General features: G+C 52.1%; 2 protein-coding genes across 4 annotated transcripts in view; one reads left to right on the forward strand and one right to left on the reverse strand.

Moving 5' to 3' along the window:
• Nucleotides 1–22,492, forward strand: part of DNAI1 (dynein, axonemal, intermediate chain 1) — a 64,363-nt gene extending 41,871 nt beyond the window's left edge. For all 3 annotated transcript variants that reach the window (XM_011980046.1, XM_011980049.1, XM_011980050.1), the window contains 10 exons: nt 2,252–2,369; nt 2,677–2,720; nt 8,183–8,430; nt 13,513–13,602; nt 13,740–13,827; nt 14,514–14,593; nt 15,805–15,953; nt 16,051–16,150; nt 18,675–18,860; nt 22,165–22,492. In XM_011980046.1, the coding sequence (XP_011835436.1) occupies nt 2,252–2,369; nt 2,677–2,720; nt 8,183–8,430; nt 13,513–13,602; nt 13,740–13,827; nt 14,514–14,593; nt 15,805–15,953; nt 16,051–16,150; nt 18,675–18,860; nt 22,165–22,263 (1,202 nt within the window). In that variant the 3' untranslated portion in view covers nt 22,264–22,492. The remainder of the gene's footprint in view (nt 1–2,251; nt 2,370–2,676; nt 2,721–8,182; nt 8,431–13,512; nt 13,603–13,739; nt 13,828–14,513; nt 14,594–15,804; nt 15,954–16,050; nt 16,151–18,674; nt 18,861–22,164) is intronic.
• Nucleotides 22,493–22,548: 56 nt separating this feature from the next.
• On the reverse strand, nt 22,549–24,309 carry ENHO (energy homeostasis associated). The gene is made up of 2 exons (XM_011980045.1): nt 24,266–24,309; nt 22,549–23,363 (listed from the first exon to the last, which is right to left on the reverse strand). The coding sequence occupies exon 2, from the start codon at nt 23,200–23,202 to the stop codon at nt 22,972–22,974; it is 231 nt and encodes a 76-aa protein (XP_011835435.1). The 5' UTR covers nt 23,203–23,363; nt 24,266–24,309; the 3' UTR covers nt 22,549–22,971.

Here is a 24,309-nt window from a genome sequence, read left to right on the forward strand (position 1 = left end):
AAGTAAACACCCTCAATAGATCTATCCTGGTGATTAATTAGTGATGAGGTGAAGAAAGAGACTGATTCAGAAATGCTTAAATCCTGGGGGCCTGGGAAATTCTGGTGTCTTTGACAGTGTCAGGGAAATGGAATCCTTCCCATGGCATGAACAGCACATTCCCAAGTGGCTTGTATTTCCCTAAGAGGTTGTGCATTTATTTGGAGCAGCTGCCTTCCCAGAGTTGGCAGCTCTCGATGCTGGCTGGTCTCCTTTGCTGACAGCCTAGGGCTCTTCTTGGTGACTTGATGCTCATTGCTCACCCATGGGACACAGAAACCAGGGCTGCCAAAACCAGCAGCCTAAACAAGCCCCCTCATTATCATTCAGACTGGAAAACGACCTTGAGTGCTTTTCAAAGCTGTCAAAGAACACAGCAGCTGTGAATGAGTTTGTCACTCACACAGCGTGGCTTCCTGAAACCCAGCCTCTGCAAGTGGCCCACCAAAGGGTTGCAAACCTGATTAATATCCATGGAGAAACTGGCCTTGGTGAACCACTTTCATTTGTAAGAACACAGTCACATAAAAATGCATTGAACTTTGATTTTTTTATTGCATACTCTTTTCCCTTTGGGAAAGTGTAATCATGCAGGAGACATGAAAATAGAGAAGTGTTACCAATTAATCTCTGCTCTGAATTCAAGTGTTTTCAAAGATAACCCAAGCTGGGGAATCTCTGATGTAATCAAGGCTCACGCCTCTCTGACCACTTGAATCTTTTTTGTTCTGAGACCTTTTTGAGGTTTGAGTGAAGTCCCACAACCTCAAGGTATGGGTACTATAGGAGATGTCAGGGTAATGCCTGGGCATGTTCTTGGCTTCACTGAATGACAAGATTCATTTTCTAATTGGTCACCCTTTGTCAAAAGAAGATCAAGAACTACTTCACTTCTGTTAATGGATTTCACTGCATTCTTTAAACAGTTGTTGGTTGTCTGTTTTGTGGCTGGCCCTGTGCTAGGCACTGGGGACCCAGAGAATATATATGTGTCCTGCTCTCCAGGATCTGTCTGATGGGGGAGAACAGGCAAAAAGGATAAACAAAGGCAATCTAGTGTGACAGATGTTTCAGTAGAGGAGAGGCAGGGCTGGAATAGAGGAAGAAATTAACTCTGCTCAAAAGAAAATGAAGACCTCACAGATGAGGAGGAGTTTGATCTGGATCTGGAGTGAGTAGGAGTTTGCCAGGAAGAACAGGACATCTTAGACATGGAAAACTATGTAGAAAAACACAAAACAGGAGACAACTGGACTCATTGGCATGATTTGATATGAAGGGGACATGGACAGCTGACTAGAAATAACGTGGAAGTGCCAGCCAGGAGCCTTGGTTTGATCTCCTCTGCAAGGGGAGCCATTGAGGGGGTTTCGGTGGAGTGAGGAAAGGGGTGTGGTGAGGTGCCTTGTTTGTACTCACTCTGATTGTTCTGTGAAACAAGGGTTGGAGGAGGAGTTACTGGAGGTAGGAGACCAGTTAGAGGGATATTGTCATAATACACATGATGGATGTTGGGGCCTGAACCTGGGCAGGGACTATGGGTTTGGAGAGAAGCGAACGAATTAAAAAGATAGAAGAAAAATATGAGAAATTATGGAAACAGATCAGTCAAGGATTACTCATTTCTCGTTTAGACAAGTGGGAGGATGGGGCATCTAACTTAAAGAAAGTGGGATGCCAAGACAATTTTGTGGGCAGGAGATGAAGTTGAGTTCAGAGAACCCATGGGGGATCTAGGCAGCTTCATTATAGGGAGGCTTGGCTGTGGATATGAAAATGGGCTGCACTTTAGAGATTTAGGAGGCAGAATTAATAGAACTATTAATCAGCCCCTGGCAGCTGAACCCTTGAAATTTGGCTGCTCCAGATGGAGCCTCCTGAAGTGCTAGGGAAACACATGGGAACAAGGGCTGCGAACCCAGGATTTTATCCATGTAGACATGGCCGGTGTATTGTAATGTACCTCCAACAACGACAGTAACAATAGCTAACACAAAGAGCTTACTATGTGCCAGGCATTTTTCTAAGCTTTTTGCATATATTAACTCAATTAATATATCCTCACAACAACTCTGAGATAGGTAGTATTATTATTCCCACTCTAAAACAGAGGCTCATTGTTTTACCCAAGGAGGTACAGACAGTAAGTGGTGGACCTGGGTTTGCCATAAAGCGGCAGTCCCAGGGCTGACTCTGCCTGTGTGTGTTTAAGATTTTAAGTACTATGAGGATGCGGCTGATGAATACCGAGACCAGGTGGGTACCCTGCTGCCGCTCTGGAAGTTCCAAAATGACAAAGCCAAGCGCCTGTCCGTCACCGCCCTCTGCTGGTAAGTATAGGCATTGCAGCAAACCCAGAGCCCCTGAGTGCCCTCTACATCCCAAACCCCCAGTACCCCCTTCTGCACTTAACCACCTTGAGTATGACATGTGACAGTATGGAAAAATATGGAGCTTGGATTCTTATGGGATTGCAGGACCACCCGCAGGACTCCCAGGTGGTGAGGTCCTAAGCTGGAGAATAGATGTCTGTAGTATAGTTAGGTACCAGTGCCCACAGGAAGGCCCTTGTCCACAGGAGGGCCATGTTCATTTCCTATGCCACTGGATTCTTTTTTTTTTTTTTTTTTTTTGCAGGAATCCAAAGTACAGGGATCTGTTTGCAGTGGGCCATGGCTCTTGTAAGTGATCCGGCTATTCATTTATTTGCTCATGTAAACAGCAAACACTAAGTACCTACTCTGTACAGAGCTCTTTGCCAGTTGTAAGAAATACAAAGACAACTGCCCGCAGGGCGCTCACAGTCTAATGGGGAAGACCCACAATCCTAGTGGCAATTAGTGCTGGATAAAGGGAATACTCTAAACTGAATGTGCCAATGGAGCCTTGAAGGAGTTATTCTGGTGAAGAAAGAGGGGAGAACACTTCTGGCAGAGGGACCTGCATATGCAAAGGCTTGGAGGCATGACAAATATGGCAGAATATGAAGCTGCTGGGGGCGGCCAGGGTCAGCCCTCAAAGGGCCCGGTAAGCCATTCCAAAAAGCTTGGACCTTCTCCTGAGGGGAAACCACTGAAGGAATTCAAGGACAGGGACATGACCAGTGCAGGGAGGAATTGCAGGCATTGCAGGCCTGAGACTGGAGGCAGGAAACCAGTTAGGAGACTGATACAGGTATCCCAAGGAGAGATGGCAGGACCTTAACCACAGGGTAGAGTGGGGATGGAGGCCCCCTTTCCTGCCTTCTCCTCAGGCCTTCCTGATTGGGTGGGTGGGGGTGTGGGATGGGATCCCCTGAACCTTGGGAGCCCACTGCTGTCCAGAGTGTGCCCACCCCTGCCAGTTACCCACCCGAGGCAGGAAGGCAGCACAGTGGAAACTGTGTCCAGGTGATTTGCTTTCCCTTCATGTTACTTGGTCCCAGAAGAAGCCCCTAGTGCTGTGCTGGCCTGGACATTCCCCCTTCCCAACGGGAGAGGGCCCTACACTTCGCAGTAGTCTCGGCTCCCCAGTGCTAACAGCTTGTTCTCTGGCTGGGAGGATCAGCTTCTGCAAACACAAAAACCTTTCCATTCTCCAAGCTGCTGCTGGCTGGCAGGCATACAAGCTCCCAGTCACTGCCCCTCAGACTGCCTGTCCGCCCATTCTTTGACCAGGGTGGGGAGGGGGAGGGGGTGTTTGTCATTCCTCTCAGGGAGGAGACCTTGGAGCTGCTCCCAGTCTTGTGGTCTGGGCCGCCTTTGAGGATGCCCTAAATGCCTGCTTTGTGTCCCCACTCCTGAGGGTGGGCTGCTGCCAAGTGGGAAGTGCCCTCCCCCTCTGGCAGGGAACTAGCACATTCCTCCCCCTCTGCTGCAGCTACTGGGCCTGGAACAGGGCCTGGGGGTCGGGTTGGGCAGGCCCTCCCAGGAGTGGGTGTGGACCCCCTGTGAGGCTGCTCTCAGCCCAGGCTCTCTGCTCAGGACTGAGGCAGGGGTGTCGGGGTTGCTCCCCAGAAGGTAGGAGGAGAAACTGCTTCAGTTTTCACCCCATTCTTCCCCGACCCAGGTTCAGAAGCAGGCTCAGCTGGTTGGGGTCATGTGGAGGCTGTCGTGGGTGCTGGGGTCTGGGCAGCCTTGGGCAGGAGCAGTAGAGTAGGTCACCTCCCACCAGCAGATGACCTCGAGCCTGACAAGCCCAGCAATGTCCTTTGGGCAGGTACTTACCTGAGAACGGTCTCTTTGTCTTTCCTTGATCCTGTTAGCTACATCCACGTGCCTGAGTGGTACCCATCGTCAGCTACAGTCTTGGGGGTGGGGGTGTCACTTTCCAGTGACACCTGGGGCCAGAAGCCTCTCTGAGCCTTGGTTTCTTCATTGGTGACACGGAAAGGCTGACAACCTGCCAGGCCTCCATTCCAGGGCTATTGTGAAGTACACTTGAGAGAGAAGAAGTAAACATGCTGCAAGCGGAGGAACCACCTACACATAAAGGACAATCATTGCTGATTTGTCTGTCATTCTTTCCCCTAGCTTTCCTGCAGTACCCTCAGGGGGCCCGAGCAGAGAAGAGGGGTGTGGAGACAGAGGGGAGTCTCCTAGGGAGCAGGGCCCAGTGGCAGCAGCAGTGGTATTTGCTTTTGCTGTCACTGGCTCGCGGGTTGTTGGCCAGCTTTCAGATGAGCATCTATTCTCCAGAGCCTTGCATATCTCAGAACCACCTGCAGAGGCCTGAATAGAGCCAGGCTGGGTGGAGACTCAGGAAGGCCCCTGCATCCATCCTGAGCTTGCTTCTGGGAGTCCCATGCTCTTGAGTGCCTCCATGGGAGAAAGAGGGCAAAGCTAGGGCAGACAGAAGGCACCCTAGCTGCTGGATGGGATCACTATGAGGAGCAGCTGGTCTCCCCAGCATCCATCACACTGTCTTTGGAAGCTCCCAGATACTACCCTCCCATAATCAGATTTTGCCTCATGAGGACAAACACTGGAGTGAGAATTTGGGTTTGATGTTGGATTTGACTCTGGTGAGCTGAGTCTAGACCTCATAAACCTCCTTTTTATGGTATTCCCAGATATTTATTCTGTGACTCAGCCAAATAAAATTTTGGCAGGCGTAGGTATATACCCTAGGAAGGACTGGGGCCAGTCCCTCATTTTTTGCTGGGACAAGCCAGGTTGGTTGGAGCCAGCCAGGAACAAGCAGGTAGAGAAAAGGGAATCTGGGCAATGTCCTGCAACAGCACAGAAACATCCCCACGTGCTTCCCCACTATAGCTGCTGGGTAGCAGGTAGTGAGCACAATAGGCTGCTTAAAGGGCAAAGATTGGGATCCCCCCTAGGGCCAGGCTCCATGTGCCCAGCAGAGTGGAGAAAGAAGCTGTCAGTTGGTATAAAGCAGGTGGAGGAAGGTTAGAAGGTAAAGGAACTAGCCCAGGAAGAGATGGCCTTGGGACTGCTGGGATGCAATGATGTCAGCCGGCTGTACTGAAGCAGTCCTTTCCAGCCCATTAGCCAATTCACAGCAGGGAAACAGGGACTTCTCATGGTCTGCCAGGCATGGATGGTGGAACAGATCAGGATGCTCTGTGTGGTGCTGAGGCTTTCACACAGGAGATGGGGCAAGAAGCTTCCCAGAGAGCCACGCATTGGAAGAGCAGGGGAGCCAGCTGTCCCCCAACCCAGCCTCTCTCTGGGGATAGCACCCTCAAAAGGGGCCAATGTCAGGCTCTTAAGTCCCAGCTCTAAATCCCTTCCCACTCTGTCCCACCACATCCTGGCCTGTCCCTGGGCCTGCCTAGGCCAGAGATACACTTTTAGGGATTTAAATCTTTCCTGATCATTTATTTGTCAGCTTCACTAATTAAGCAGTGTTAATTTCATTTACCGAAAATGGAAATTCATCCACCTCATTTCTCCTCATTCATCCTCCACACACAAAATCCATCACTCCTCGGCTGCAGGCTGCGTAAAATTTACAGGACTAATTATGTTGTCAGGTCTCTTTGTAAATACAGTCCGTAAAGGCCACTGTGCTTGCTGGGTGGTAATGCAAGGGCATTCCTGTTGTTAGTTTAATTACTGGTTAGTTATTTAGGTTCTCAAATGTTTGCCTCATTTTCCCTAAATCAAATTAAATGTCCCGCTTGATGTATTCTGTCTCTAAGGTCTTGCTCTTATTTCCACACTGTTTAAATATTACTTCTAATCGAAAGAGAGTGCCTGGAAAAGCCCAACTGCTCGAGAGGCTGAGCCCAGCCTGGCACCATGGCCTCTGGGCCATGCTTGAGGTTTTGAATCCTCTAGCAACTGATACCCTTCTTTAGAGCAGCGTTGGGCTGGTCCCCTGCCTTTGGAAATTGTGAAAGTCCTAACACAAGGGGCATTTTTGTTCCTGGAGTCGACGGTGGCAAGGCTGAGGTATGGGAAATGGAGAGAGGGTTTCATTATTGTCATCAGAAGGGCGGAGGAGCATTGCATCCATCCAGCTGACTTCTAGAGGGATGGCTTCCAAATCATCCCAGAAAAAAAGTACCATCTATGGGAGGCTGTCTCTCTGATTCCTAAAAGTAGGTTTGGGTCAATTTTCCCTAAATGTCTACTATACAAGTTTCCTGTTGCTGCTGGAATAAACTACCACAAATTTAATGGCTTAAAATAGCACAAAATTATCATACAGTTCTGTAGGTCAGAAGTCCAAAATAGGTTTCACAGAACCAAAACCAGGTGGTAACAGGGCTGCATTCCCTCTTGAGGCTCCAAGGGAGCAGCCCTTTCCCTGCCCTTTCCAATTTCTACAGGCTGCCCACATTCCATGGCTTGTGGCCCCCTTCCAGCAAGCAATCGAATCATTCTGACATCTGCTTCTATGGTTACATCTCCTTCCCTGACTCTCCTGCCTCCCTCTTTCCCTTATAAGAACCCTTGTGATTACATTGAGTCTACCCAGATAATCCAGGATAATCTCCTCCATCTCAAGGTCTTTCACCTAATCAAATCTGCAGAATCCCTTTTGCCATGAAAAGTGACATATTTACAGGCTCAGGGGATTAGGATATGGACGTCTTTGCAGGGGGGCCTTATTCTGCCTACCACACGCCCCCTCCAAGTGCCTCTTGCATGACTTAATAAGGGAGTCATTAAACAGCTGCTGTCTTGGAGCCAGTCCTGGGCTAGACTCATTTAGGACAGCACAGTAAAAGAGGAAGCCTGCTGTCAGTGGCTGGCCTGGTATCCTTGTCTCTGTAGCTTGGCATCTACTTCCTCCTGTCCACTGACCTGGCCTGATGCCCCTACATGCCCTCTGCCTTAGCAGAGTGCCCCCAGGTAGGGGGCTGCACTAGCCTTCCACCTCTCCAGCTCTGGCTCCCCTGAGCTTGGTGAGGAGGCTGGGAGGACCGAGCTGGTGGCAGGAGGCTGGGACTATATTCATGACTACATATCAGGATGAGCGCCAAGTACACAGAAAATGAAAGAAAGAGTGGGAGGCACTCCCTTGACATGGGGCTGGTGGGGAGAAGGGCCTCTGCTGAGTGGTCCATTGTTGATCGCCAAAAGTTGTGCCCAGGCCAAGTGGGCCTGTGGAAGCCTAACTGGCTGGCCTGGGACTTCTGGATTTGGGGACCATGCCTAGATTTAGGGCTCAGGCTGAACCTGGGACTGTGGGGATTTGCTCATAGGTGGCTAGTTTGGGACTCACTGTAGACAATTCCATATTAGTTCAAGTTAGCCTGTACTTGACTGGGGGGAGGGGTACATGGGCATTATCGAGGCATCTGTGGAAAGCTGCCTGCCCTGGGCTGGGCATCCAAACCCCCTCTGAGGGTGTTGCTCCTTCCCAAGGTCACACACCTTCTTCACTTAGCAGCTCTTTGAGCCAGCGTCCCTCTTTCCTGCACCTCGGGGAGAATTAGGAGAATAAACCTGGTCTCCTTGATTGGTTATTGGATCCTTCCATGATCTCTGAGAAGGGAAAGGTCACATCTCATAATTCCACTTCACAGATGGAAAAGATGAAGCCCAGAGAGGAATCCCACACTCCGACAGATGCAGAGCAGAGCAGAGCAGAGCAGAGCAGGGCTTGCCATCTAGTGGGGTAGGGGTGAGGAGACTTCCCCAGGCAGGGCAGTTGGATCTTCCAACCTCAGCCGCCCATCTTCCCTGGGCAGATGACTTCATGAAGCAGAGCCGGGGCATGCTGCTGCTCTACAGCATGAAGAACCCCAGCTTCCCTGAGTACATGTTCAGCAGCGACAGCGGCATCATGTGTCTCGATATCCACGTGGACCACCCCTACCTGGTGGCAGTGGGCCACTATGACGGCAACGTGGCCATTTACAACCTCAAGAAGCCCCACTCCCAGCCCTCCTTCCGCAGCTCAGCCAAGTCTGGCAAGCACTCGGACCCTGTGTGGCAGGTCAGCCTGGAACCAGGATGGGAGGGGTGGGGATGGGAGCAGCATGTGGGCCTGAGGCCACTGGAGGAGGGAGGGAGCTTGGGGAGGAGAGGACCGCAGGCAAGAGATGAGGATGGTAGGTACCATCAGGCCAGGATCTGGGTGTCAGAAAAGGCAGAAAAGGGCAGAAGGTGAAAATCAGGAGGCAAGAGGGTCTCCAGTGAGAGCTGGGGTCTGGGCCCCATCTGTTTGCCGAGGGTCTCTTGGATGTGGCGATCAGTAACTCAGAAGACATAGCTGGAAGCCTCCAGGGCCTGATAGGCCCCAGCTGAGAAAGTGGGCCTTTGGACAATGTGGGAATGAGGGACACTGACCCCCACACAGTCAAAAATCTGTGTATAACTTTGGAGTCTTCAAAAACGTAACTACTAATAGCTTACTTTTGACCAGAAGCCTTACTGACAACAGTCAAATGATACATATATTGTGTGTTATGTATATTTTATATACTGTATCCTTATAATTGGGCAAGTAGAGAAAAGAAAATATGTTATTAGGAAAATCATAAGGAAGAAAAAAATATTTATTGTTCATTAAATGTAAGTGGATCATCACAAAGGTCTTCTTCCTCATCATCTTCACACTGAGGAGGCTGAAGAGAAGGAGGAGGAGGGGTTGGTCTTGCTGTCTCAGGGATGGCAGGGGCAGAAGAAAACCTGTGCATAGTTGAACCCATGTAGTTCAAAGTCACGTTGGTCAAGGGTCAATGTATGTTAAAGACCAGGTCCTTGTCTACAAGCTTCCTCAACTCCCCACAGGGCTTTCCTCTGCCATCTGGGCTAGATTTGGGGAAACTCCCAGGCAGGGGTGGCTGCTGCTGGTTGCCTGCCCTTGGGTGGGACTGTAAGGCCTGGTAGGCAGGTCTGCCCCTGAGCCTTTCTGTAGCACCCCCTCTTCTCCAGACATGCCTAGAGTGGTAGGTGGGGCCTCTGCAGAAGTCTGATACCAGCCTGGAACCATTACCTGGACATTGGGGCTGCATTTCACCCTGACTGTGTTTCCCATCATATTCCACGGGGAGTAGATTTCAGTTTCACTCTCAGAGGGTCTCTTAGTTGTGGCGTTGCAGGCCCTTCTTTATTGTATCCCAAAGGTCCCCTTCCTTCAAAGGCTGTGTACTCTTTTTCCATGGGCAGGTCTGGGAGGACCTAAGGATGAATTTCTGCCTCAAGTTGCTCAAGGTCTCTGGGCTCATCAGGCAGCACTGGGACCCTGTCTTCTCTTCTTTCGATTCCCTCCTGCCCTGAGAGTCTGCAGGCAAGCTCTGCACTCCTGCCTCTTATGGCCTTGAGCTCCCTGAGACATGTGGACACCTTCCCCAGCACTGACAGGCCTGAGCAGAGGGAGGACTGCCCAGGCACAGGGGCAATGGTGCCCTCTCAGCTTTATCCTTTACCCAGAGCCTGGGGCAGAGGGTGGGAGGGAGGCATCTCCTCCTGCCATACACCCTCCCCAGCTACTCTCCAACAAAGCAGAGACCAGAGGTTGCAGCCTCAGGAGTTTTCTCCACCAAAAAGTCCACCTCCCAATTCATCACCAGGCCTTCCAGACACATGTAGGTCTCTAGACTGGGGGAGGATCTCTGTAGAAACTTTAAAACTCATGGAGAGGGAAAAAGGCTTGTCTTGACCATACCAGGCCCAGCCCTGCCCCTGCTTTCCTAGCTCAGCCCAGGGCCAAGTGCAGAGCATCTCTGGTTGGCCTGACCACTCTCCTTCCTCAAGCCAAGCAGAAGGGCAGAGGCCCAAGCCAACCACCCTACTCCTACTCTGCTATGTCCTGGAAATCAAATAGCAGATTGCAGGGAAAATGGGGCATTGTAAAGAACATTATTGCTTTCACTGAGCAGGTCCCAGGAAGACAGGAACTCAGGGGACAGGGAAGCCTTCTGCTCTGCTATCCTGCCAGGAAAACAGGGCTGCTGACTTTGCAAAATGGAAGACTCAGGTTCTTGTATAGAATCATGGCATGTGACATGGGCAGGACCCGCCTGTCTCTCACCTGTTTACTCACATCCTGTTCTCTTCTTTTCTTCTCATTCCTTCCTCCCTCATTCATTCACTTACTCATTCATACATTCAGTAACTCCTCCCTGTGTGCTCCTCTGGTTGATCTCTGGAGTTCCTACTGGGGAGATAACCACAGCCACAGGCTGACCAGGGCAGGGCAGTATGCTAAGTGCTAAAGTAGAAGTGTGCAAGGAGGGGCACCCACATTGTCCTGGGCGGGGACCGGGGGTGGAGGGCTGGGCAGGTCTTTCTAGAGGAAGCAACACCTGAGCTGGATTGTGAGGGACGAGAAAGAGTTAGTGAGATGAAGAAGGTACAAAGGGATCACATGTGCAATGACATGGGGCACCAAGCAGAGTAGCCTGTTGGGAAGTGACACATCATTTGAAGCACCCTGCGCTTATCTATTAAATTAAGATGCTTGGACAGTGTACGTCCGTGGTTTCAAGCAAAGTGTTCATGCAGAAGCCCTATATATTAAAAAGATGAGAGTGGTGCTCGAGTAGGACCCGGGCCCTGCTTGCTTAAGGGTCCCCTATTTTCACTCCCTCTACTCCCTGAGCATAGTTTCAAAATTGCTGCCCAACCATCAGAGAGTTTGAGGCAGAGGAGTAACACAGTCATGTTTGTCTCTTGGAAAGATACTCTGGCTGCAGCATGAGTGATTTTGAAGCCTGAGCTAGGGCAGGGGCAGTGGAGACAGAAATGAGAAGACAGGGTTAAGAGCTGGTGGGGTAGTAAAATCAACAGAAGGAAATGATTGATTAGATATGGGGAAAGGGAAGAATTCATGCTGCCTGGGTTTGAGTTGCTTAGTAGGCTATCCATAGAAGTGAGAAATGGCAGAAGAAAAACAGGTTTGGCCAGAAACCAATACAAGAAACCCAAGGGACACCCAGAGGGAGGCATCCTCCAGGCAGTTGGCTATCAGAGCATGGAGCTTGAAGGAGAGCCAGGCTGCTGAATGAGATGTCAGAGACATCAGAGTCTAAGTCTGTCTTAACAGGACTGTGTCAGAGATACTGTGTCAGAGATATTTGGGGGAGGCCAGAGAGGTTGTGTTAGATCTCAAATGCCAGGCTGAGGCAGAAGGAGTTTGTTCTGTTGGCAGTGGTGAGCCACAGAAGGTTTTGGAGCCAAGGAGAGGACTGTCTGTTCTAAGAAGATTGGGCTCCTGTCCCACAGCACAGGCTTCTTCTCCAGGGAACCTGCCTGAGTAGCCAGCTCTGTGCAGGCCCTACTGTGAAGCTTCAACCAGCAACACTCTGTGTGTGTGTGTGTGTGTGTGTGTGTGTGTGTGTGTGCTGGTGCAATTCTGGGGAAGGAGGCAGGAAGGATGTACAAACAAGAGACTAGGGTCAAGCAGGTCCGCCCTAAGCAAATAAGGCAGAAGAGAATAAATCAGTGAAGCAGGCTCCAGCTCCTCCCTACCACCTGGTCCCTGGGAATTCATTCATTCTCTTAACCTCACTTACCACCCTCCCTCTTTTGCTTTATTCCTACCGGCTCACCTACACCCCAGGAGCATGTGTGTGACTTGCACACACACATATACACAGTCACTTGCAAATACACACACACCACCCCCCACTGGGCATCGGGCTGCTAAGTGGGGTGTGAAATACAATTTCCATGCAGTGCTGGCGTCTGCTCATTAAACACTTCCCTTTGCAGCTCCCTAGCGCCTCTTACAGCCTGGCCTTTGACACCCCTAGTCCCCTTCCCCCTTTAAAGGGACCACCTTTGCACAGAAGGGGAAGCGGTCTCAATATTAAGGCTGGCTCTGACTTATGCTTCACAGGCTCTGTGGCGCTCTCAGTCCAGTGAAAGTGCAAAAGAGCCAGCTCCCTGGACAGACCAAGACAGATTCAGCCTGCCTTTCTGAAGCTCCCACCCACCAGGCCTCAGGCTGGCTGGGGAATGACAACCCATTCTCCACTTCCCTCCAGCCCCCAACAACCCTGGTGACAGCTGCAGTTACAGGCAACAGGCAACGGTACTGGGTTCTTGGCCTCCCTCACTGGTCCTCTGCTTGTGACCGGGGGAGGCGACAGGACGGTGGTCCCAGCATAGGCAGTCTGGAGGGAGCTAGAGAACGGAAAACTCTGGGCACCCAGCCCCACCCCAGCTCTCTGGGACATGGCGTGGCCAGGCCTCCACATCTGGCAACAGAAACTTGAGTCTCAAGCGTGTCATCTTCATAAGACAACAGCTCTGTCTCCAAAACAGTTTCCCATATGTTTGCTTCCAGCCCTGAGAAGATGGGTGGGGCAGGATAATTAACCCCGATTTGCAGTTGGAGAAATGCAAGTCAAATTTGGGACTGGGAGCAAAGTTCTGGGAGCAGGAGTTAGTAGCAAAGGAAAGGTGGGAACAGAGGAGACACTTCCTAGAGAAAGGCCAAGGCTGGAAGAGGTGAGCAGGAGATAGAGGCCTGCTCCTGTTCACCCGCCACAAGCAAGCAGGGAAAGGCCCCTGCAGAACCTTGGCACTCAGATCCCTAGGATGATGGTAATAATGAGGACATTAGCTAACATGTATCAAATACTTCATATGTGCAATGTTCTGACGTAAGGGCTTCACATATATTATCTCATTTATTTCTCACAAAAAACCTATGCTATTATAACTCCTGTTTTATAAACAGGAAACTGGTTGATGGGCCCTGTTCTTTCCAGGCCATGTTTATTTATGTAAGGTAGTTGAACCCATAGCCACTGCCTTCTCCCCATAGTGGAGCTCCTGGAACCCAACCCAGGGAGGGTCTGGGTACCTCCACTGCCAAGCCAGTAAATTAAGGCAATGCTTTGACTGGCACTATTGCTCCAGGATGGTCAAGAAAGGAATGAGAAAGGAATGAGAGACAGAGATGGATGGAAGGAGGGAGAAAGGACCAATCATGGGATTCTGGGAAATGGGCTCCCAGAACTTGCTTCTGGGCCTCAGATGGGTGCTTGGGGGTGTCCTACTCTGCTTACAGCCCTAACTCAACACCCTAGCAGGGTCCCAGAGCTCACGTTTTGGGATGTTTCAGGTCAAGTGGCAGAAGGATGACATGGACCAAAACCTTAACTTCTTCTCTGTGTCATCTGACGGCAGGATTGTGTCTTGGACTCTCGTGAAGGTGCCTGTTTCCCAGAGAGGGTCATGCTGGGATGATTGGGGAGGCGGGAAGCTAAATAGCAAAGGGCACCCCCCAGCCTTGCTCATCTAACCCAACCCATGTGCTCTCCCCCCACATCCCTCTGTCTGTGGCTACAGAGCGAGCTGGTTCACGTAGATGTCATCAAGCTGAAGGTGGAAGGCAGCACCACGGAAGTTCCTGAGGGGTTGCAGCTACACACAGTGGGTAGGAGCCCCAGTCCCCTCACCTCCAGGCCTGGCCAGGACATTCAGGCCCAGTGAGGGTCAGTGACAATGGTCCTTTCCCTGACTGAGTGCTCCCTCCCCAACCTGTGCCAGAGCCAACAGGAGGTAATAGGAAGGCCTGGCCCAGTCTGCTGAGCCCTTGGCTGTTTGTAGACCCTCCCTGTTTATGCAGTTCCCATCCCTGTGTTTGCAGACCCTGTTCCTGTTTATGCAGATCAGGTGCTGTTATGCAGATCCAGCCCTGTTTATGCAGATCAGGCCCCTGTTTACCCAGATCCTGTCCCTATTTACTCAATTCCTACCCTGTTTATGCAGACTATATCCCTGTTGGCACAGACCATGTCCCTGTTTGCAGACCCTGTCCCTGTTTACCCTGACCCTGACCCTGTTTAACTCAATCCCTGACTTGTTTACCCAGGCCCCCATTCCTGTCTGCAGAACCCCTGGCCGTTTGCAGAATCCTAACTGCCTGGGACAAGCAGGCCAGAGGGCTGGTTTCTGTTTGCCTGGCCTGGTCCCAGCCCTTACAGGGGCCCAAGTTCAGTCTGTCCTGCGCTGAGTCTTGCACTGAGAGTGCCTGGGCTGAGTTCCTCTGCTGTGTAGGGGAGGCGCTGGGAGCCTCCCTCTTGGAATTGGGCTAAGCCTGCCCCTCCCTCTTCTCCCAAGGTTGTGGCACTGCCTTTGACTTCCACAAAGAGATTGACTACATGTTCCTAGTGGGCACAGAGGAGGGAAAAATCTACAAGGTGAGGCTGCCCTGTGCCAGCTCCGTAGAGGGCCACTTAGGCCTGAGCACCTGGGGAGCTTAGAGTTCTCAACAGATCCTATTTTGATGGATTTTAGTTCCCGTCAGTTCTAGAAGGACTCTAGAGGGAAGCGAATATATTTCTTGACCTGCTTGGGTGACAAGAATAAGGCCTAAATGCAGGAAAGGGGATGGAAAATCTAGAGGGTGACTTTAGCCCAGCCCAGCATCTTTTCCTTGGGCCCTCCTTCCCTTCCTGGGAGTTGAGGTAGAAGGGGGAATTCTAGTCAGAGGAGTTAGAACATTTTGGGAAAACTTCCTGGAGGAGATTTGTACTTGAGCTGAGCTTTGAAGGCCAGAATTATCTCTGAATACTGGGTACATCCCAGCCAGCAGGATGGAACCTCATGGTCAGTTTCTACAAGGTCTCAGTGGTAGTAGATGAACGTCCTTCTGAACCTCCATCCATCCAGAAATAGCTCTGCTGCAAGCTTTTCTTAGGCTCAGAGACTCAGAATGTTAATTACAGGCAGCCTCTTGGGAGCCCCTGAGGCCTAGCCAGAGCTGGTCTGAATGCAAAAGAAGTCCCCACCCCCTCTTCACCCCTCCCACTGGCAGCCCAAGAGAGGCCAGAGTAAAGAGAGACTACTCAGTCACGCTGTCTCCTGGAGGGAGGGAGAAAGGGGCACGCTGGTCAGGGCAAAAAACTGAATAGGATATCTGGAGATCCAAGTCAGCTTCTGGCTCTGCACCTGCTCTTGCCTGGACAAGGTGGGATGTTATCACTGTTGCAAGGATGATGTCTGGGCTGCAGGTGGACCCAGGGCTCTCTCTGTCCACAGGCCTTGGCCTGGATGAATGCCAGACCACACCTCACCCAGGGCCTGAGACCTGCTCTGCCCTCTCTTAAGGAGAGAAGGCTTTTTCTGTCTGGCCTGGAATCCTCTGGGGGCAGGGCACTACAGCCCTTTCCTTCATCCTGCAGGAAGGCTCCCCTGCCCATCCTGAACCCCCAAATCCTCAAGCCCTTCCTTTCCCCCAGGGTGTGCTGAGGGTGGAAAGGGCAGCCAGGAGCTTGGCCCCAGTTCAGCTGGGATGCGATGTGGTGTAAGGACAGGAGAGGAGTCTAAGGCGCTGATCCTCCAGGCCCCCAGGGAAGTGGTGGCTGCTGACCTTTCTCTCACTTCTGACCCCCGTTCCCTCCCACACCAGTGCTCTAAATCCTACTCCAGCCAATTCCTCGACACCTATGATGCCCACAACATGGCAGTGGACGCTGTGTCCTGGAACCCATACCACACCAAGGTCTTCATGTCCTGCAGCTCCGACTGGACAGTGAAGATCTGGGACCACACCATCAAGTGAGGGGCCTGTTCCTGGCCCTGTCCTGGGCCCTCCCCTGGGCTATGGCACTGTGAGCCCTCTGTGCCATGGGCTTTCCACCCTCCACCTCTGCAGGACCCCGATGTTCATCTATGACCTGAACTCAGCCGTGGGTGATGTGGCCTGGGCACCATACTCTTCTACTGTGTTCGCAGCAGTCACCACAGATGGGAAGGTGAGTGCCAGTGTCCTGACCTCACTGAGTCCCTACTGGAGATCAGGTGTGGTAGCTCAGGGGCTTCCTGATGGACAACCCACCCCATGCCTAGGTCAGGAAGGAGAAGGTGGGACATAAGGACTGTGTATTCTCAAGGGGCAAGCGATCCAGGGTACAGCTGAAAGAGGAATCATTCATCCCATGAGGCCTCAGGGAGGGAACGGGGCTGTTCACCTTGGAGGAGAAAGCACTCTGGGGGATGAGATGCCATCAAGCAGTTATTTCCCCTGCTCTATGGTGGGGAGCTACAGGGTAGCAGGACCCGGCTCCATCTAAGGAAAAATGTATGAGCCAGAGTTGATCAGTGACTGAATAGTGTCTATAAGGTAGTGAAGTCTCCATCCCTGGAAGTGTGCAAGCTGATTCTGAGGGAACTTCAGTGGGGTGGAATGGGAGGGGGCTATTCAACACTGAGAATTGGTGAGAGCTCAGAAACAAACATCTTGTGAGCATATTCTTGGATGCAAACCCGTTTTCCCTATGGGCTTTGATATAAACTGAGAAGCACTGGCTGCCCCAAGGAAATAATGCAGCGACGAAGGCACCATCCTCAAGTCCATCAGTCATCTCTTCCTGGAACAGATGACTACTAAGGGCCAACGATGGTGCCCAGCTCCAGGCTGGACTTAGATACCTGCTCTTGTGGAGCTTATGTTCTAGTGAAGGAAAGATACAAAGAGCAACAACAAAATTCCCAGTGTTAAGTGCTAGGCAGAGAATTATTAATAAAAGACTGTAATACGTAAACATAAATGTTCATGGCAGCATTACTCATAACATTAAGAGTGGCAACAGCCCAGTGTCCATCAACTGCTGAATGGATAAACAAAATATAGTCTCTCCTTGGGGATTATGTCAGCAAGGACAAAGAATGACGTGCTGATACATGCTACAACATAGAGGAACCTTGACAACATGCTTAGTGTAAAAAGCCAGTCACAAAAGATCACATACTGTGTAATTCCATTTATATAATACATCCAAAACAGGCAAATGTGTAAAGATGGAAAGTCAATTTGTGTGGCCTAGGGTGGTGAAAATGTTCTAAAATCGGTTGTAGCGAAGGTTGCATAACTGTGAATATACTAACACCAAGAATTTTATACTTTACATGAGTGAATTTTATAGTTATGTGAATTATATCTCAATAAAGTTGTTATATTAACAGAAGAAAGATAGGTTCATAGAGACCAGGCAACGAAAAAGAAAGAGATAAAAGAAAAGGACTGGGTGGTCTCTTGGATACAGCGGTCAGGAAAGGCTTCTTTGAAGAGGGGACGCTCCTGCTGAGAGTTCACTAGCAAGAAGGAGGCAGCCATGTGGAGATAGGGCAGGGGAGCAGCCCATGGTGAGGGAGCAGCTGGGGCAGACGCCCTGAGGTGGGAACCAGCTTGGGGTTTAAGGAACAGGAAGGCAAGTGTGGCTAGGGTATAGCAAGGGGCGAGAACATGAGGTGAGAGTGGGGAGGTGGGCTAGAATGAGGGATCTGGATTTTATTTATAGTGCCAAGGGAGACTGTGGGAGGATTTTAAGTGTTTTAAAGGTAAGCCTGCCGCTGTATGGAGGATGGATTGTAGCAAGGCAAGAGTGGAAGTGGGGAGACCAGTTAAGAGGCTACCACAGTTGTCCAGGCGAGAGTTGGTAGCTGTTTGGTCTAAGGGTGTGGTGAAGGTAGCATCCAACATTGATTGAGCACTGGTATGTCAAGCACTGCCTTTGCACTTTACATATATTAACTGGTGTAAGCCCTGGCTCTGCCACTTACTAGCAAGTTAGCCTCTAACTCCTCTGTTATAAAATGAAGATAGTGACAGAACTACCTTGTAGAGTGGTTGTGAAGAGCATAATGAGATGATGCAACCGTGTGATGTGCTTGCCCAGAGTCTAGTACATAGTAAGTGTTCAACAAATGGTAGCTGCTATTTTCTTTTCTTTTTTCTTTCTTTTATTTGAGACAAGATCTCACTGTTGCCCAGGCTGGAGTACAGTGGCTCCATCTTGGCTCACTGTAACCTCTGCCTCCCAGGTTCAAGTGATTCTCCCATCTCAGCCTCCCTAGTAGCTGGAACTATAGGCATGGGCCACCATGCTCAGCTAATTTTTTGTATTTCTGATAGAGACAGGGTTTCACCATGTTGGCCAGCCTGGTCTCGAACTCCTGACCTCAGGTGATCCACCCACCTTGGCCTCCCAAAGTGCTGGGATTACAGGCATCAGTGAGCCACCACTCCCAGCCTGTAGCTGCTATTATTGTTAATTCTCCATAGATTTAAAATTTCTCCTAAACTTTTTTATTCTCACTCTTTCAACCATAGGAAAAACAGACAGAGACACAGAATTCCCCCTCCCTCCACCTCCAGCTCCAGTGTGCTGTAGCCATTAGCCTTCTACAGTCTTTCCCCAGAAAGTCCAGGGACTGATTCCTCTGAGGTGGAAGACAGGCCTCTTACCCCTGAGTGTGCTGACACTGACCTCTTCACAGGCCCACGTGTTCGACTTGGCCATCAACAAGTATGAGGCCATCTGCAACCAGCCTGTGGCGGCCAAAAAGAAGAACAAGATCACCCACGTGCAGTTCAATCCCATCCACCCCATCATCATTGTGGGCGATGACCGTGGGCACATCATCTGCCTCAAGCTCTCACCCAATTTGCGCAAGATGCCAAAGGTACAGGCTCTGGGACTTTGGGCTGCTGCAAGAGATAAAGTCTTCAGGAGGGTGGGGATGACAGAAGGGAGGAGCCAGGGTGACCCCCCAGTTTCTGGCTTGGGAGACTCAGGGTAAGGATGGTGTCATTGCCTGAATGAGGCTCACAGTAGAAGCAGGAGGTTTGTGAGAAAATAGCAGTTTGACATGCTGCATTTGAGTTACCTGTGGGGCCCCAGATGACTCTCCCAGGTGGAGACATCCAGTGAGCAGGTAGATCTGAAGCCTGCGGAGGCAAATGTGGAGGTATCATTGATTTCTTCCCAGTGGAAATGCTGTGGGTAGGACAGGTCACCCAGGCAGGGGGCTTGGAGCTGAGCCACTGCCTCATTGGCTGGGCTTTCACAGGGCTTCAACCCCAGTGGTCCCTGAGCTGGGAGCTGTGGTTCTACACAGAAAGGAAGGAAATGAGCTGTGAGGAGGGTAGCTAGGTCAGCAGCTATGCAGCCCTCCTTCTGATCTCTGGTTCCTGTTTCTAGGGTCTCCAGTGATGAGGAGACCCTGCCCAGAGCCTAAGGACCCCAAATACAGGTCTCGAGCCCAGAGCGATGACTTTAAAGCCTAGATCTGAGTCCAGATCCAGACTTATGAACCCGGGCTTTGCAGCCCAGGCCTTAGAATCCTGAGCCCAAGAACCCAGAGCCGGGGCTGGGCGCAGTGGCTCACGCCTGTAATCCCAGCACTTTGGGAGGCCGAGGCAGGCGGATCACGAAGTCAGGAGATCAAGACCATCCTGGCGAACACGGTGAAACCCCGTCTCTACTAAAATTACAAAAAATTGACCGGGTGTGGTGGCGGGCGCCTGTAGTCCCAGCTACTCGGGAGGCTGAGGCAGGAGAACGGCGTGAACCTGGGAGGCGGAGCTTGCATTGAGCTGAGATCGCGCCACTGCACTCCAGCCTGTCTGGGCGACAGAGCGAGACTCCATCTCAAAAAACAAACAAACAAAAGAACCCAGAGCTTGGTCCTGCCCATTTGTGTGCTAAGAGTAGAGATAGCTCTTTGCTTTTTGCCAGGTTCTGGGCCAGGATCAGGACTGGGCCAGCTTGCCCTGATGACCATCCCTCCTGGCAATTTGAGGCATTTACTGAAGTTTGAGGCAGTGGCCTGTGTCTTTCGACTACTGACTTCCCTGCACTGTGCTCCTACCAAGGAAGGGACTGCTGCACCATCCCTCTGGTGCCGGCTTGGTCTGTTCCCCACCATGGCCAGGGAGGCAAGGGCTGGGAGTGTGGCCGGCCCTGTAATTGTAGCCAGCTGAGGGAGGGGGCGGACTTGGCTATAAATACTCAGAAGGCTGCTAAGCGCCTGCAGCTGTGGCCCAGAGGCTGCGGTGGGCTTGAGGGGAGGGAGGGAGTCAGGCGTGGTCTGAATCTCTTTGCTGAGCCCAGCTAGTTGGCCTCAAGGAAGAGGAAGGAGGCAGCATAATTTGTGGAATAGATAAAATGTGTTCTTAATTTTCTGAGGAGAGAGACCCAGGTTGAAGCTGGCAGAGTTGGACAACCCTCCAGGAGGGATGATGGTCGTTCTTAGGGGGAGGAGTACAGCCATGACACCATGAGGGTGGTAGACATGGGTGGGAGCCTGCCCTGCCCACTCTGATCAGGGAGGTAAGGATCTCCCACAGTTTCAGTTCCCCTCAGAGAAGGGTCAGTCATGGCTGGGAGAGCTGGGTTCTGTGTATCTGGGGGCCTATGTCTCTGAGGACCTGAGCAGGGATGGGTGGGGGTTGGTGGGTACTTGAATGGATTAGAAGTTCCCCTGAAATTGCCATCTGACCCTATCAGTCAAGTGATTCATGCAAAACGAAATCCTCTGGGTATCCCTACTGCCCTTCCTCTGTGAGCTGCAGACTCCCTGCCCTTTCCAAAGGGCTTCCCCACAAAGGTCTGGACCTCCTTGCCCAGGGAGTTCCCATGATGGGTGTCAAGAGCCCAAAGTGTCCAAGGCCAAAGACTGTCTTCAGTTTCGATGGGAAACTGAAGCTAAGAAAGGCAAAGGCCTTGCCCAAAGTCATATAGGGAGTTAATGACAGAGCTGCAACTAAAACCAGGTCCCCTAACTCCCGGGGGATGGGGTGAAGCCAAGAAGAGAACCCAAGTTTAATTTAGGAAGGAGAGAGGAAAGACAGAGAAAAAGAGCTTTTTGTCCTCTGCTTGGAGAGGGTAGAGGTGAGCTAGGTAGTGGCAAAAAGGCACTGAGCTGCAAGGGCATAGGGGAGAAAATTTGGGAGCAGGTATGGCATCACACCAGGGGGAAATCTGAGCTCCACATGGTGTCAGCAGCCAAAAGGGAGCCAGGGAGGGGCCTATTGGCCCTGCACTCACCCCTGCCCCATCCCCTTTACAGCCCTGGCCAGACCAAGGCAAGGCTGGGGTAGGTGTCAGTGAGCAGTGGGCACAGGTGGCTGAGAGGATGGGGGCCCAGAAGCAGAGCGAAGGCAGGAAATGGGGAAATGGTAACTGCCCAGCCTGCCCCAGCGTAGCCCTCACCCCCTAGCCTGGACAGTAGGGAGGGTGGGACTGGTGCTGATCTGCCAAGGAGTTCTCGGGACCTGTGCATGGCACTCCACTGTCCAACTCATAATGGAAGAATTAGAGTGCTTTGCAGGCAGGGTGATGGGTCATAAACTCAGCATCTGGTCTTCTAAGGGACAGCCTCAGCCAACAACACCTGCAGTCACATGGACTATTCCCTCTGCCCTTATGGGTCTCTTGACACTCTTCCCAACCCTGGGTATGTCTGACACAGCAGGTCTCGCCCCAAATGGCACCCACTGCCAACCTGACCTGAAGGCATCAGGTGAGAGGACTAGGTGAGGGCCCCTGAGGCTCTGTCCACAGCCCCTCCCTCCCCAAACACATATCCATTAGCTCCTCGATAGGACTGGGCCAGGGACCTTCCCATGGTAAGGATGGTGCCAGCAGTCAGCCCCCCGCCTTCACAGAGCTGGATCTCCCTGACCTGGAAGGCTGTTCCCCTGAGGTTCAGGGAATGGATGCCTTTTCCCACTCCCACAAGCATCGAGACCCCATGTCCAAGCCAGAGCTGGACTCCTTTTTGCAGGCTGTCAGCTGAGCCCCTGTGTCACCTAACCTGAGTTGGGGAATGATCACGTCAGGGAGAGGGGAGGCAGGGATCCAAAATTCATCGGGCAGGGGAGGGGTAGGGCACAGCTGGACAGGCTGGGCAGAGGAGGTGGTGCTGGGACCCGGAGATGGGGGACCCACCATTCCTCCCCCATGCATACTTTCCCTCTCCCCAGGAAAAGAAGGGGCAGGAGGTGCAGAAGGGCCCAGCTGTGGAGATTGCGAAACTGGACAAACTGCTGAACCTGGTGAGGGAAGTGAAAATCAAGACCTGAGGGCCCAGCCTCACCCTCTGTCCCATCGCTTGAATCCAATACTCCTAGGGCTTGACCCTGGTACCCAGTCCAGCCTGAGCACCCAGCATGTGACCCCACTCCTGATCAGGTCCCAGCATCTTCCCTTCTTATTCTGCTCCTTAAGGTCCCAGCACCTTACTCCAGGACTTGGTCTTCAGCCACCATTACCCCTCTAACTTTGCACAAATAAACTTGTCTAAAAATCCACCCCACAGCTTTAATTTTGCTACCACGGGGCCCTCAGGAAGAGAAGAAAATCTCAGGGTAGAGCCATAGTTCCATTTATTATCCAGCAAACAGTGGGAGGACCAGGGGAGGGGCCCAGCCTGGACACCCTCCTATTATTGCCATGGGTTCCAGTTTGCTTCCCCAACCTACAGGGCCTAGAGGTGCTCAGCCTAGGGAAAGAGTGGACCCAGCCCCTGACCCTTGGCCCTTGGAATGGAGCATAGTCCAGATGGCCCTGGCTCTAGCACCAACTCATAAGCCTCCACCCCAGGCCCATCTCCTTAGGGCCACTGAGCTCCTATTGGAGCCAGGCTTGCTAGACTCTAGGCCACTGGGTCCAGCTCCAAGCAGGCAGACTCTTGAGTTCTGGACCCCAGGCTGGCTGAACTCTGGGATCCTAATTCCAGGCTCTAGGTGAGGTGGACTTAGGTCCTGGGCTCCAGGATAGGCCAGGGGCCTTCAGGGCTGCAGCAGGTAGCTGCCTTCATGGCTGGGCTTCTGGGGTGGTGGGGCCTTCTCAGGACAGGGGCCAGGGCTGGAGTTGGGACTTGATTCAGAGAGAGAGTCAACGTCAGCAGAGCGAGAATGGCAGGCCCAGCAGAGGATGACCCAGAGCAGCAGCAGCAAGAAGCCTACGAGACCGTTGCAGACGATGGCGATGAGGGCCCCCTGGGAGATGGCTGCCCCCATGACGGGCAGCACCCTCAGACCAGCACAGACAGTGGAGCTGCCTCGATGGCGAGGCCCATGCCGAGGCAGGACTCTGGTATGGCCGGCCTTCCGAGGAGGCTGTGCTGTCTGCACGTTCAGTGATTCCTGGGCAGTGGAGATGTCTACCGGCAGTCCTGAGCCTGTTGGGGGTACAGAGTAAAGGAGAGGGTAGTGAGGAGGGAGAGTGGGGTGAGGCCTAGGAGGAGAGAGGTAGGGAAGACAGCCTCCCTCCCACATTTCTGGCCTCCCTGGTGAAAGACCTTGGGTCCCAACAGGCTTAAATACCCCACAGAGCCAGCACCCCCATCCGCAGGCCTGGTTCTGGGCACCTGAATGAGTGTGTAGCCAGCGTGGAGAAGCTGAAGTAGGCAGCCGTCATCTCATTCTCCTTAGACCTGGTGGGCATGCCCTGGCCCTACCCACCAAGCTTGCAGCCCTCAAAAGCCCGCTGTTGGTGGGTGGGATCCAGGCAGCCCCCCGCCCAAGAGGATGGGGGTTGTAAGCAGCTCTGGTGTGGCCTGGGCGCCTCCTCTCTCCCAGGACTCCAGCCAGCCCGACCAGGAGACCTCCAGAGGCGCCAGCTTGCACAGAGGGAACTTTGTGGAGGCCCTGGCAGGCATGTGCAGGCTCTGTGCCTCTATGTGGGGCTCTCTCTGGGTCAGGTGTGTGTGTCTGATGTCTCACTGTCCCTCCGTTGGATGTGTGCCTGTGCCTCTGCACACCCACCTCTGTGTGTGTGTGGCTGCCTCTCCGTGTGTCCCCATCTCTGAGTGTGTCTCCTCTGTCTCGTTTCTCTACCAGTGTGTCTCTGTGTATCTCTACATCAGTCTCTGTGTCTCTCCGTCTCTCTCTTCCAGGCTGTATCCCCCACTGTTCCCATGGACGTATCCCTCTCCCCTTCTCCGTGGGGTCTTTTTGGTGGTTCCCGTGTCTCTGTCTTTGTGTTCGTCTCTCTCCGCGGCAGTGTGTCTCTGTCTCTTTATCTCCATCTTCGGGTCGCATGTTCTTGGCCCCCGTGCCTGTGGCAGGAGGCCCTTCTTACCTGAGTTGAGCCTGGTGCGCGCCCGCGGGAGGGTCCGGGGCAGC

Source organism: Mandrillus leucophaeus, unplaced genomic scaffold (genome assembly GCF_000951045.1).
Source record: "Mandrillus leucophaeus isolate KB7577 unplaced genomic scaffold, Mleu.le_1.0 Scaffold208, whole genome shotgun sequence".
NCBI lineage: Eukaryota > Metazoa > Chordata > Mammalia > Primates > Cercopithecidae > Mandrillus > Mandrillus leucophaeus.